The following is a 13,477-nucleotide window of genomic DNA, read 5'->3' as shown; positions in this document are numbered from 1 at the left end:
TGCGCAGTAGGGAATCGGGAAGTGAAGCCGCAAGAATGGCGGCGGCAGCCCCCGAGGACCGAGGGACGGTTCGGTCTAGGGTGCCGACATCGCTGGACCCCTGGACAGGTGAGTGTCCTTATTTAAAAAAAAAAAAATTTTGTGGGACTCCCGCTTTAACAGGCGATTGCACAGTCATGCTACACCATACGCAAATTTAATTTTTATCATTTTTTTCACACAAGAAGAGCTTTCTTTTGATGGTATTTGATCACCACTGGGTTTGTTTTCTTTGTGATATAAATATAAAAAGATGAAAAATTTTGAAAACGAAACAATATTTTTTTTCTGTTATAAAACATTTAAAGAAATCAAATTTCTTCATGAATTTCGGCCAAACTGTGTTCTGCTACGTCTTTGGTAAAAAAAATAAAATTAAATAAATAAGTGTATATTATTTGGTTTGCGTGAAAGTTATAGCGTCTGGTATAAACACTGGAACTTTTTATTTTTTATTTTTTTATACCAGTAATGGCGGTGATCAGCGATTTATAGTGGGACTGGGATACTACAGCGGCAATGTGACACTAGCTGATGCTGGCTGGCGGAGTACACTAACTGACATCAATAGTGACACTGATACAGTGATTAGTGCTAGTACTGTACACTGTTACTGTACTAATGACAAGGAGTCATGTAATGTAATGACTGGGAAGGAGTTAATATCTAAGGGTGATCAAGGGGTTAAATGTGTACCTAACAATGTTTACTGTGTGTATTATGTTCTGGTTTTACTAAGTGATCTTCTCCTGCAGGGGAATAAAAAAAAAAAAACGCAAGATCACCTGTTAGGCTGCATTCACACCTGAGCGTAGCATCTTTGGGCGTTTTATGCACGATCTTGGCCCATTTTTATGTGCGACTTGCCCATTTTATGATTAGCCAATAGAGAAAACGTATATGTTGCTAGGTATTTCAGCTTTTTTTTATTATTCATTTAATATTATTATCGTTAGAGTAGCTACTACTACATCATAAATAAATACATTCAATAAAATGAATACTAAAGTAATAATAAATAATTAACCCCTAACCTTAACCTCTAACCCTTCAAAAAAATAATAGTAAGAATATAACTAAACACCCTAACCCCAACAAAAAATAAAGAAATACATTATTGATATTATTTGTTTATTTTTTTCGAGTTTGGGTGTTTATTATATTATTAATTAAATATTTTTTAAGGTTAGGGGTTATTATTTATGTATTATTAATTTTTATTTATGATGATTTTTAGTTGTGTATTTATTTTACATTTATTTATACATTATTAAGATTTTATTTTTTTACATTTGAGCAGAAAATAGCGTGCAAAAATGCGCACGAAATGCACATTTCTATTCCTTTCTATTGGAATAAAAATGCTAAAAATCTGCCCGATTCGAGATACAAAAAAAGCTCCAGAACGTTTGGCTTCAGGTAATTTAGAGTGGAGATGTGAGCCTTCTCCTTAGAGAACAATTGATTTTTTTTTCTCCTTCAGCGTTTCCCCGCATCCAATTCGCATGGTAAGAGATTGGGGCTGGTGTTCTGCCAAGAAAGTTCCTCTCGGTGGATAAGGACCCCCCTCTACTGCGCAGGCGCAGCGCTTGCGCAGTAGGAGCCGGCGGAAATAGCCGAAGGCGAATAGAAGAGAAATCAGCTGTACACGGCGCCTGTAAGAGGGTCGCTCGCCACGCTTCGGGCACGGCCTCGCTTCGCTTGCCACTTTTTTATTCCCCCTCTAGGTCCACTTGGATGGTGGGGCTTCAGCCTGGACCCAGGGCACCGTGTACAGCTGATTGAAGTTTTTCATCTTCGGCTTTTTTCATCTGCGCCTGCGCAGTACAAGGGGGACCTTATCCGCCGGGGGAACTTACTAGGCACGACACCGGCTCTCTATAAAGCCGGTTCACATATCTCCAGTGTGTCTTTTGGTTTGTTTCAGGTCCAAATTCAGCCCAAAAATTCGGGCTAAAAATTGAACCTGAAACAGTGAACGGGGACGCACCAGACCCCCTGCTGTGAGCCGCATGTGGCAATAGTGTGAACCCAGCCGAACTGGTCTCTCAGTCTGGTTCAGTAGTTTATATTATCATGGGGAAGACTGTTGTCCAGAAGACAGTCATTGACACCCTCAAGTCACAAAAGATCCTTGCTAAAGAAGCTGGCTGTTTACAGAGTGCTGTATCCAAGGATATTAATGGAAAGTTGAGTGGAAGGAAAAAGTGTGGTAGAAGGTGGTGCACAAGCAACAGGGATAATCGCAAGAATTTGGGGGATATTCACAAGCAGTGAACTACAGCTGGTATCGGTGCTTCAAGAGCCACCACACACAGACTTATCCAGGACATGGGCTACAACTGTCGCATTCCTTGTGTCAAGCCACTCCTGAACCAGAGACAGAAACGTCTTACCTGGGCTAAGGAGAAAAAAAAAGGACTGGATTGTTGCTCAGTGGCCCAAAATCCTCTTTTCAGATGAAAGTAAATTTTGCATTTCGTTTGGAAATCAAGGTCCCAGAGTCTGGAGGAAGAGTGGAGAGGCACAGAATCCAATCTGCATGAGGTCCAGTGTGAAATTTCCACAGTCAGTGATGATTTGGGGAGCCGTGTCCTCTGCTGGTGTTGGTCCGCTGTGTTTTATCAAGTCAGCGCAGCCCTCTAGCAGGAAATTCTAGAACACTTCATGCTTCCCTCTGCTGACCAGCTTCATGGAGATGCTGATTTAATTTTCCAGCAGGACTTGGCACCTGCCCACACTGCCAAAAGTACCAATACCTGGTTTAATGAGCATGGTATCACTGTGCTTGATTGGCCAGCAAACTCGCCTGACCTAAACCCCATAGAGAATCTGTGGGGTATTGTCAAGAGGAAGATGAGAGACACCAGACCCAACAATGCAGGCGAGCTGAAGGCCGTTATCAAAGCAACCTGGGCTTCCATAACACCTCAGCAGTGCTGCAGGCTGATCGCCTCCATGCCACACCGCATTGATGTCGCAATTCATGCAAAAGGAGCCCCGGCCAAGTATTGAGTGCATACTATACTGTACATGGACAGACTTTCACTAAGCCAACATTTCTGTATTAAAAATTCCTTTTTTTTTTTATTGATCTTATGTAATATTAAAACTTTCTGCAATACTGAATTTTGGGCTTTCACTAGCTGTAAGCCATAATCATCAGAATTAAAAGAAAGAAATGCTTGAAATACATCACTGTGTGTGTAACGCATCTATATATAATATAGGAGATTCACTTTTCGAATTGAATTACTGAAATAAATTACCTTTTTTCATATTCAAATTTTTTGAGATGCACCTGTCAGTAATCTTACTGGAGAGGGTTTACTTACGATCGGCTGAAGGCAGGATCCATCAGTCGTCTCTGCGTGTGCCAGTGCTGGTGATCCCGATCCGTCAGTAATCCTTTCCCCAAGAATCTAATGTAGGCAGAAAGCAAAAAAAAGAGGCATGTTGGATGAATACATTGAGCCCGGGTCGACACTTGTGCGGGGCAGCGCATGCGATTCGCACAGGAATTGCACCACACTCCTGTGCACGTCGCATGCGATGTCTGTGCGATCTGAGCCGTACATTTTGTGTGGCTCAAATCGCATCCGCACCAAAATGACGCAGGAGGACCGGTTCACACTGGTGCTGTTACTGTATGCGGTTTGAACAGGAATCGCACTGCATTCCTGTTCAAATCACATATAGTTACATAGTTAGTCAGGTTGAAAAAAAAAGACCATCTAGTTCAACCAATAAAAGAGAAAAAATAAAAATAATCATACAATCCCTTATACTCAATCCTATACCCACAGTTGATCCAGAGGAAGGTGAAAAACCCCAGAAAAGCACGATCCGATTTGTTACAGCCGGGGAAAAAAATCCTTCCTGATCCCCCTCTGCAGAAGTGCGATTTGAGCCATTAATTCTAGATGGCTCAAATCGCACCGCATCAAAATCGTGCAGGACCCTTTTTTTGCCGCACCTGAATCAGATCACATAGGTCAGTGATGGCGAACGTTGGCACCCCAGATGTTTTGGAACTACATTTCCCATGATGCTCTGACACTGTGCAGTGTAGTGGAGCATCATGGGAAATGTAGTTCCAAAACATCTGGGGTGCCAAGGTTCGCCATCACTGGCATAGGTGTTCACAAATCGCACTGCGTAATGTGAACCGATTTTGGGGTGTTGCTAACTTTTCATATGAATGGGGTGCTGTCCGCCAAAAGCGATTCCCGTCACAGGTGCGATTTGGATGTGGTGCGGAAACTGCAAATCAGTGTTAATTTTGGCAGCGAATTTCGATTTAGTTTTAGTCTTAGTATTAGGACTAAAATGGCATTTTAGTCCCATTTTAGTCTTCTGCAATTGTTTTAGTCGTATTTAGTTGACTAAATCACCAGTAAATTTTAGCCGACTAAAATGTCCTACATTTTAGTCGACTAAAACTCATTTTAGTCGTCTATAATCTAATGGGTGTAATTAAATTGTAATGCAGTAGTTAACATTTCTCTACAATTTCCAAACTCATTATATATTGCTGGAGTGAAAAATCTAATATGTTATTATTTATGGTATTGAGGTATGAACATGCACTACAGACCAGTGTTAATTTTAAAGTCAAATTTCAATTTAGTTTTAGTCTTAGTCTTTTGAGTAAAATGCCATTTTAGTTTTAGTCGCATTTTAGTCATCTCAATCGTTTTAGTCGTATTTTAGTCGACTAAAATAGTATTCATTTAGTCAGGGCTTTTTTTCCTCAGAGAATAGGTTCAGGAACTCCCCTTTTAAAGTCACCCCTTGTCTTTGCCCCCTATCCACCTCTGAGCACCGTCCCTTGGTTCCATCCTCTACCCACCTTCCTGTACGGCCCTTTTTAGAGAATACATAACCAAGTATCATTTTGTGGTGCTAAGTAATTTGTATAGATTTTATTAATAATAATTAAGATATACACACTTCTTTCAACAGTAGATCCTCCCTTTCAACAATAGACCCCCCCCCACAACAAAATGACCCTCCAGTAACAAAAGATCCACCATAGTAACAACAGATCCACCCCAGCAACAATAGACCCCTGTCAGCAACAACAGATCTCCCAGCAGCCAGCATTAATAGACCCTCCAGCAGCCAGCAAAAATAAACCCTCTCTCATCAGTAGATCCCTCCCAGCAAAAATTGACCCCCAGCAACGATAGATCCCCCAGCAGCCAGCATCAATAGACCCTCCAGCAGCCAACAACAATAGAGCCTTCCTTCAACAGTAGATCCCTCCCATCAACAATAGATCTCCCAGCACCCAGCACCCTTTGCCAGTACATACATTCAGTGCAGGAGGTGCCGGAACTGCGTTCCCCCACGTTCCCGCTGAAAAAAAGCCCTGCATTTAGTCGACTAAAATGTTTTAGTCATTTTAGTCGACTAAATTAACACTGTTGCGAATTCCGCACCGCACCTGAATCGCATGGGTGTCCTCTCTGATTTTTAGTTGCGACCTTGTCTGTGCCACTTACCGTACTCCAAACAAATAGAATATATCTTCATAAAATTGGTCCTTCGGGTGCTTTGATGACATCAGGAATTCCTGAAGACAATAGAACATCCAATTAATTTGGCAAGGTGTTTGCAGGTATGGGCGCTCAACCTGCCGCCCTCCAGCCGATGCAGAACTACAAGTCCCATGAGGCATTGCAAGGCTGACAGTTACAAGCATGACTCCTTAAGGCAGAGGCATGATGGGACTTGTAGTTCCGCAAAAGCTGGAGGGCCGCAGGTTGAGCTCCATGTATTTGGCTTTGATGACAGCTTTACAGGCCTGTACTTACCTTTATTCCTTCAGGATCGGTAACAAGTAAAAAAACCCTGTGCAAACCATTGAAACGGATAACCGGGCCGTACTTCAACACCCTGAAACAAGGAACAATTCAATTTACCGTTCCTATAAAGCGTATCTAAACCTAAAAGAAGAGAAAAAAAAAATTGAATGTATCGCAGATAACCCCTCAAAGTAACCTTAAACAATATCCATATTCCCCAAAGATAATCAATACACATCCACTACTTAATAGCCCTGTAATGTATTTTTCATGAAGTTGTTTTTTTATGTTGTTTATTATGTTGTCTGCCTCCTTCTAATGTCCTCCGTGAGCTCCCAAACCTCTCCCCCTCCACTTCTGTTTGGAACGAGCAGTGCACGTTAGTTACAGTCATGTGCACTGCTCTATGCACACCACAAATCCCATACTCCATAGTCCCCAGTACATCTCAAGAGCGAAAAAGAGAGAAAGAGAGAAAAAAATACAATTGTAAAAAATAAAATAAACATAAAAACTAATGACACTGTCCACCTCTCTACTGACACCGTCAGTATAATATATATATATATATATATATATATATATAATCACTAACTCTCGGTGGAGCTGCTGGTTTAAGCGTTCTGTTACCTTCACTCTCGATACCTCTGTTTCACCGGCATCGGGTCTAGGGTTCCGTTGAGTTTACCTCTGGACAATACAAGCACCAACACTTGAGTACGTTTTCAATGCTTTATTGAACCAAATAACGAAGGAAGTAGCAGGAAAGAGGCAGGAGGAAAGCTGCAGGGAAGCTCAAATACCTTTCTTTAGAATTCTTTAGAACGTCCTTCTGAATACTGTCATTGGATGCGATCCCCTTGTGGGACACACTCCTTGCTCGCCTGGATAGGCCTCTCTCGCTTGCCTAGCAGCCAGTACGTAGCACGAACAAAAGTCTCTGCCACAGACTTGCTTGGAATAAACCCGTACGATCCTCTGCCACAGGATGTATTGGTTTGCGGTGAATGTCAGACACAGTACTTGGACCTCTAAGCCAACCCGGCAGTGCTATGTAATAAGACTACTTCAGGATACGTCCTCCAACCGAGTCACCAGGCCCCTCTCCAGACCAGCACTCTGCATGATCCTTCCATGACGGGTCCTCCCCTGGGATCTTCTCGGTTGTCCAGCTTCTTCACTCAGGATAGACAGCTCAGGACCGTTCCTCGGCTGCTGTGGTAGGCCCCAGACAAGCTTCTGGGCCCACCCACACGCCGCAGCGACGCGGGCCTCCGAAACGGAGGACCACGAGGTGGTACTCTAACGCATACCTGTCGGCCAGGAGGGCCAGCAGATGGCTGTAAAACGAACCCTAAGCATGGCGTCTGTCCCATAAATACCCTCTCCCAGAATGCAACTCGGAGGACCACCTCCACTGAGTTGTCTCCGGGACAGAGGAGCACTCATACGCTTCAACACGTTGCTTTTCCAACACCAGCTAAGGGTAACAACGACACCCACCGGCTCAGTGTGGAATCACAACGTCAGCCAAGCTGGAACAGAGGCAAACCTAACTTCCTCTAACGAGCAATTCACACTAAATTTCAGATGGTAGATCATAAATCTACCAGCGCTACATATAATATATATATATATATATATATATATATATATATATATATATATATATAGTCAGGTCCATAAATATTGGGACATCGACAAAATTCTAATCTTTTTGGCTCTATACACCACCACAATGGATTTGAAATGAAGCAAGATGTGCTTTAAATGCAGACTTTCAGCTTTAATTTGAGGGTATTTACATCCAAATCAGGTGAACGGTGTAGGAATTACAACAGTTTGTATATGTGCCTCCCACTTTTTAAAGGGATCAAAAGTAATGGGACAGATTAACAATCATCCATCAAACTTACTTTTTAATACTTGGTTGCAAATCCTTTGCAGTCAATTACAGCCTGTGAACCAACTCCATAGAGAAGAATTGACTTTTTTTTTTTTCTCCTGCAGCGTTTTGGAGCATCGAGCTTCCAGCTACAAAACGCTGACGTGTGAATGGGGCCTTAATGTTGGACTTTTAGATGCAGCCAGCGGTTCGGCTCATCTAAGCACCCATTAAGTTTGGTTGTTTGCTAAACCTCAGGAGCTCATCCCTAATAGTGACAAGTCATTTGTCAGCGGCCAATGGGCCCCCCGTGTACACTGTATTGCTGGATGCATGTAAATGTACACAATTACATGCGTATAGTATAGTGTACAGACAGCTAAAAATGCAGGATCTGCCCACTTCTGCCAACAACATCCAGCGTTATACATTGTGAAATAGTTACTCTCATTTTTAACTGAACCCCCCCCCCCCCTCCCCCGTGAGATAATCATAAGACATAGAATAATCTTGGTTTGTAATTAGAACTTTATATTATAGGAATATTGGAAATATTTACCAGTCAAGGAGACAGTCATAAACAAGTCCGTTGTCCTTGGTCACTTTCATGAATGTCGGGGAATGACCCATGAAGAAGCTGTAATAGAGGAATCATGTTCATTGAGAATTAGAATATTTAATAAGGTGCAGTGCAAATTGTGCACCAATCAGAAGGTTTAACAGGCATATTACCACCGTGTGTCCCCGCCCCCCCCCCCCCCCCCCCCTCCGCGATACACCAGACACCGCCAATGACAGATCACTGTGCCGGCCCACTGCCGATACCATGTGATTGCTATGATCACAGCAGATCACATGACAATTGTACACGATGGATGGCTACCTTTCATGCCATCAATTTTATACAATTGTGTCTCTAGCTGTGATTGGTCACAGTGCTCACAATATAGTTGAGAATTGTGAGTGAATTCTGATTGGTGCCTCATCCCTACTAGATAAACTAAGGAATATACAATCTCTCAGATGGTACTATTTTTGGCACTTTTACAACCGCAAAGAAGTATAGGTTGAAACAGTCACAGTGATCACATGGTACACACAGAGCCAATCACAGCCCATTTGTACCATTTGATTAGCTGTGGCCAATCAAGCTAATCAGAACAATACTCACCGAATGAATCAGCTTCATTCAGTAAAAATGGTTTCTTATACCAATTAAATGTATTGGTATAAGCAATAATATTGTGTAGAAAAACGATAAAATAAATCCTGATGGTACTATGGTAATACTGTATTGCTCTGGTCACAATATGTTTTAAAAAATGAGAAAAAAAAACATTTAATAAAAACGAAAGAATTAATTTATATATACATACACACACACACACACACACACACACACACACACAGTATCTCACATATTCACATTTTTATAAATATTTTCTTCTATCTTTTCATGTGACAACACTGAAGAAATGACACTTTGCTACAATGTAAAGTAGTGAGTGTACAGCTTGTATAACAGTGTAAATTTGCTGTCCTCTCAAAATAACTCAACACACAGCCATCAATGTCTAAACCGCTGGCAACAAAAAAGTGAGTACACCCCTAAGTGAAAATGTCCAAATTGGGCCCAATTAACCATACTATCCCCGTATCCCCCTATTAGTGTATCCCTCCTGCGACTAATGACCCCAGAAAAAGTATTACATCAGTGAAAGCTGCCATTCCTCAGCCAGTGTAGCCCAGGATGCAACTTTCTGTCCATGATCTGTGCTTAAATAGCTACATTGGAGGGCAGGGGAGACATTAGCCATCTAATACACCCTCAATGTCTCCATAAAGAGCACCTGTCACTAGGATTGAACCAATACCGGTATCCGTGCTGATTCTAAGCATTTGCGCGAGTATCGGTATTCGTGCAAATGCTTCAATACCTGAAATCGATACTTTCAGGCTTGGCTCTTTCGGCTATCAGCGGGATTCCCCCACTGACAGCTGAAATGCTAAAATAAAAGCTGTAATCGGTTGTTAAGGAGCGGGGCTGCCACGCCCTTAACAACCGATGACTCATTCAGCTGTCAGTGGGGTTGCCCTGTTGCAATTGGAGTTGTCAAAAAACAAAACAAAAATGTTTATCAACAACATTGCTCAGCTGCTGATAAAGAGAAACATTGTTTCTTTTTGTGTCTTCCTGTTTATTGATCTACAGATCAAATGGATGAACTTAGATCTGCAGATTAAGTCAATTTAACCCCTTCATGCCTAAGCCTTCTTCTGACACTTGTTGCTTACAAGTTAAAAGCAGTATTTTTTTGCTAGAAAATTACTTGGAATCCCAAAACACATACACATTATATATATATATATATATATATAATATATATTTTTTAACAGAGACCCTGGAGAATAAAATGGCGGTTGTTTCAATATTTTACACTGTCACACTGTATTTGTGCAGCGGTCTTTCAAATGCAATTTTTTGGGAAGAAATACACTTTCACTAATAAGAAAAAAAAACACACACCAGTAAAGTTAGCCTAATATTTTTGTATAATGTGAAAGATTATGTTACGCCGAGTCAATTGATACCTAACATGTCACGCTTTAAAATTGCACACACTCGTGGAACGGCGACAAACTACGGTACTTAAATATCTTCATAGTCAACGCTTTTAGAGTTACAGAGGGGGTCTTTTGCTAGAATTATTGCTCTTGCTTTAACGATCGTGGTGATACCTCACATGTATGGTTTGAACACCGTTTACATTAGAGGCCGTGACTTATGTGCTCGCTTCTGCGAGTGAGTACAGAGGGATGGGGCGCTTTAAAAAAAAATAAAAAAATATGCTTTATTTATTTTAATTTAATTTTTTACATTTTTTACACTGTCCCTTTAAATTATTTTATCTTCGATCACTTTTATTGCTGTCACAGTTATTGCTGTAAACATCCCTTGCGACAGTAATAGGGAGCGACAGGTACTCCTTATGGAGGGATCTGGGGTCTATAAAACCCCAAATCCCTCCTTTGCACTTAAAAGCATTCAAAACGCCAAGTTTGGCAGTTTTGAATACTGTAATTTTTTTAAATTTGACGCCTTTAAGTCTTCCATAAACCAGAAGTGATGTCATGACATCGCCTTCGAGTTACTAGATCTGAGACCCGATCGAAGCCGATTCCGGCATTGTTCAGGTCTCCGGCTAGTCGACGGATGTGTCGGCTGGTCGCTTGGGCCTCCTGATGGAACAGGAGAGCCTGGGTGAGCCGCGGAGGGTGGTGGGAGGGAGGCCCCTCCCACTGCTTGGAATAAAGGCTGAGCGGCTGCTTGGCCACATCGGTTGTCATTAGAAGAAAGACGATCATTGGCTCTAAAAAACATTACCGGGGTGATGCGTTCAGCTGCAAGCATCACCCCGGTACAACTTCTTGAAGCCGAAGGCCGCATATTTGCGTTACGTCGGCGTGAAGGGGTTAAAGCAACCTGTCAAGTAAAAAGAAAATGTATATGTTAGTCTGTTTAACCCCCATATTGACCCTTAATTTACTCGAATCAACCTTAACCACTTCAGCCCCAGAAGGTTTTACCCCCTTCCTGACCAGAGCATTTTTTGCTATTCGGCACTGCGTCGCTTTAACCGACAATTGCGCGGTCGTGCGACGTTGTAGCCAAATAGTGCTTTCTTTTGGTGGTATTTGATCACCTCTGTGGTTTTTATTTTTTGCACTATAAACAAAAAAATAGCGATAATTTTGAAAAAAAAAAAAAAAAAACAATATCTTTTACTTTTTGCTAAAAAAAAATAAATTTTCCTCAGTTTAGGCCGATATGTATTCTTCTACATATTTTTGGTAAAAAAAATATAATATATATATATATATATATATATATATATATATATATATATATATATATATATATATTTTGATTGTAAGATTGAAGTTCCACTGTAAATTGTACAAAAAATGGGGTGCTAAAATTCATTTTAGTGTATTTTTTTTCCTGAAAATATGCATTTGATAAATATCTGCATAGTTATTGCCCAATAGAAAAAAAAAATGCAACTACCACCATTTTATTATCCAGGGTCTCTGCTTTCAGAAAATATAACATTTTGGGAGGGGTTTACAGTAATTTCTAGCGAAAAAAAAAAAAAAAATATACAGATTTTATCACAAAAAAAAAAAAAAAAAAAAAAACAATATCTTTTACTTTTTGCTAAAAAAAAATAAATTTTCCTCAGTTTAGGCCGATATGTATTCTTCTACATATTTTTGGTAAAAAAAAAAAAATATATATATATATATATATATATATATATATATATATATATATATATATATATATTTTGATTGTAAGATTGAAGTTCCACTGTAAATTGTACCAAAAATGGGGTGCTAAAATTCATTTTAGTGTATTTTTTTTCCTGAAAATATGCGTTTGATAAATATCTGCATAGTTATTGCCCAATAGAAAAAAAAAATGCAACTACCACCATTTTATTATCCAGGGTCTCTGCTTTCAGAAAATATAACATTTTGGGAGGGGTTTACAGTAATTTCTAGCGAAAAAAAAAAAAAAATATACAGATTTTATCACAAAAAAAAAAAAAAAAGTCAAGTGGTTAAACATTGAGGCTGGGTTCACACTGCCGTGCGGAGCATGTCACAGCAGGGGTCCGGTGTGTCCCTGTTCACCGTTTCAGGTCCGATTTCGGTCCAAATTTTTGGCTGAATTTGGACCTGAAACGGACCAGAAGACGCACAGGACTCCGTCTTCGGACCAGAAGACATATTCCGCCCCAGAGATGTGTGAACTGGTTCCATAAAGAGCCGGCCGCAATCTCCTGACGGGGAAAACCACATCCAATTCGCAATAGTTTGAACCCAGCCTGATACAAAGTTCCATGTTTGATGGATTTATGGTCCTTATATCTGCAGCAATGCAAAGTACTGAGTGCTCACCTGTCCCTGGGGGGTCCCGGGATGTGGTCATACTTCAGGTGGATGTAGTGGATGTAGGCACAGTAGAGGAGGAAGCAGAAGACAGCCAAGCCCAGCAGAACCAGGCAAGCCCAGGAGAAGGGAGCCCACAGTTCCATGTTGTTTGCAGTAGACTCTACAATGTTCTCACCTGCTTGTCAGCCTATACATAGGTGTGCTTGGTGCTGCAGGTGCAAGGTGTGTAAAGCAGTGGGTGTGGGGATAGGGGGTGGAGCCTTTCCTATCACTATGAAGTGTCATGTATGTATCCAGAGGGCATGATGGTTGATTTATCATTACACCGCACGGAACTCCTTATTCCTAATCTCATGATACTCCAATACTAAAAGCAACTCCATCTAGGGCAGTGCAGACTGCTATAGGGATTGTCAGCTTGCCCAGCAGTGTCTTAGGTATGAGATATGCATATTACTATTGGGCGAAGCTGGCCATACACTGGGCAATTTTTTAATGACCGTTTTTACAAACGTGTATGAAAATCATCATTATCATTACCTTTATTGTCACGACGAATGTCATTCAAAAGTAATTAAAAAATTTTTTTAACCACCTCCCACCCGCCATATAGACAAATGGGGGATGTCACCGGTCTCTGTAGGGGGGTTGATCTGTTCTGGGGGATCTGTAGTAAGCGGTCTGTACTGGGGGGGTCAATTTATACTGAGGGGTTTGTGCTGGAGGGGAGGGCTGTATTGGGGGGGGGGGGAGTCATTCTGTGCTGGATGGAGAGTCTGTACTG

General features: G+C 41.1%; 1 protein-coding gene across 3 annotated transcripts in view; it reads right to left on the bottom strand.

The window, feature by feature from the left end:
* The window catches only part of LOC141117547 (cholesterol 24-hydroxylase-like), a 63,409-nt gene that overhangs the window by 19,233 nt on the left and 30,699 nt on the right, over window positions 1-13,477 (bottom strand). For 2 of the 3 annotated variants that reach the window (XM_073610446.1, XM_073610447.1), the window contains exons 2-5: window positions 8,294-8,371; window positions 5,859-5,940; window positions 5,547-5,617; window positions 3,375-3,461 (exon numbers count right to left, since the gene is read on the bottom strand). In XM_073610446.1, coding sequence (XP_073466547.1) covers window positions 3,375-3,461; window positions 5,547-5,617; window positions 5,859-5,940; window positions 8,294-8,371 — 318 coding nt within the window. Of the gene's footprint in view, window positions 1-3,374; window positions 3,462-5,546; window positions 5,618-5,858; window positions 5,941-8,293; window positions 8,372-12,699; window positions 12,926-13,477 lie in introns of those variants that run through there. The other variant, XM_073610445.1, reaches the window with a different exon arrangement.

This window comes from Aquarana catesbeiana, linkage group LG13 (assembly GCF_042186555.1).
Source record: "Aquarana catesbeiana isolate 2022-GZ linkage group LG13, ASM4218655v1, whole genome shotgun sequence".
Taxonomy (NCBI): domain Eukaryota; kingdom Metazoa; phylum Chordata; class Amphibia; order Anura; family Ranidae; genus Aquarana; species Aquarana catesbeiana.
The sequence above is the reverse complement of the archived record's forward strand: the minus strand, read 5'-3'. Positions and strand labels throughout refer to the sequence as shown.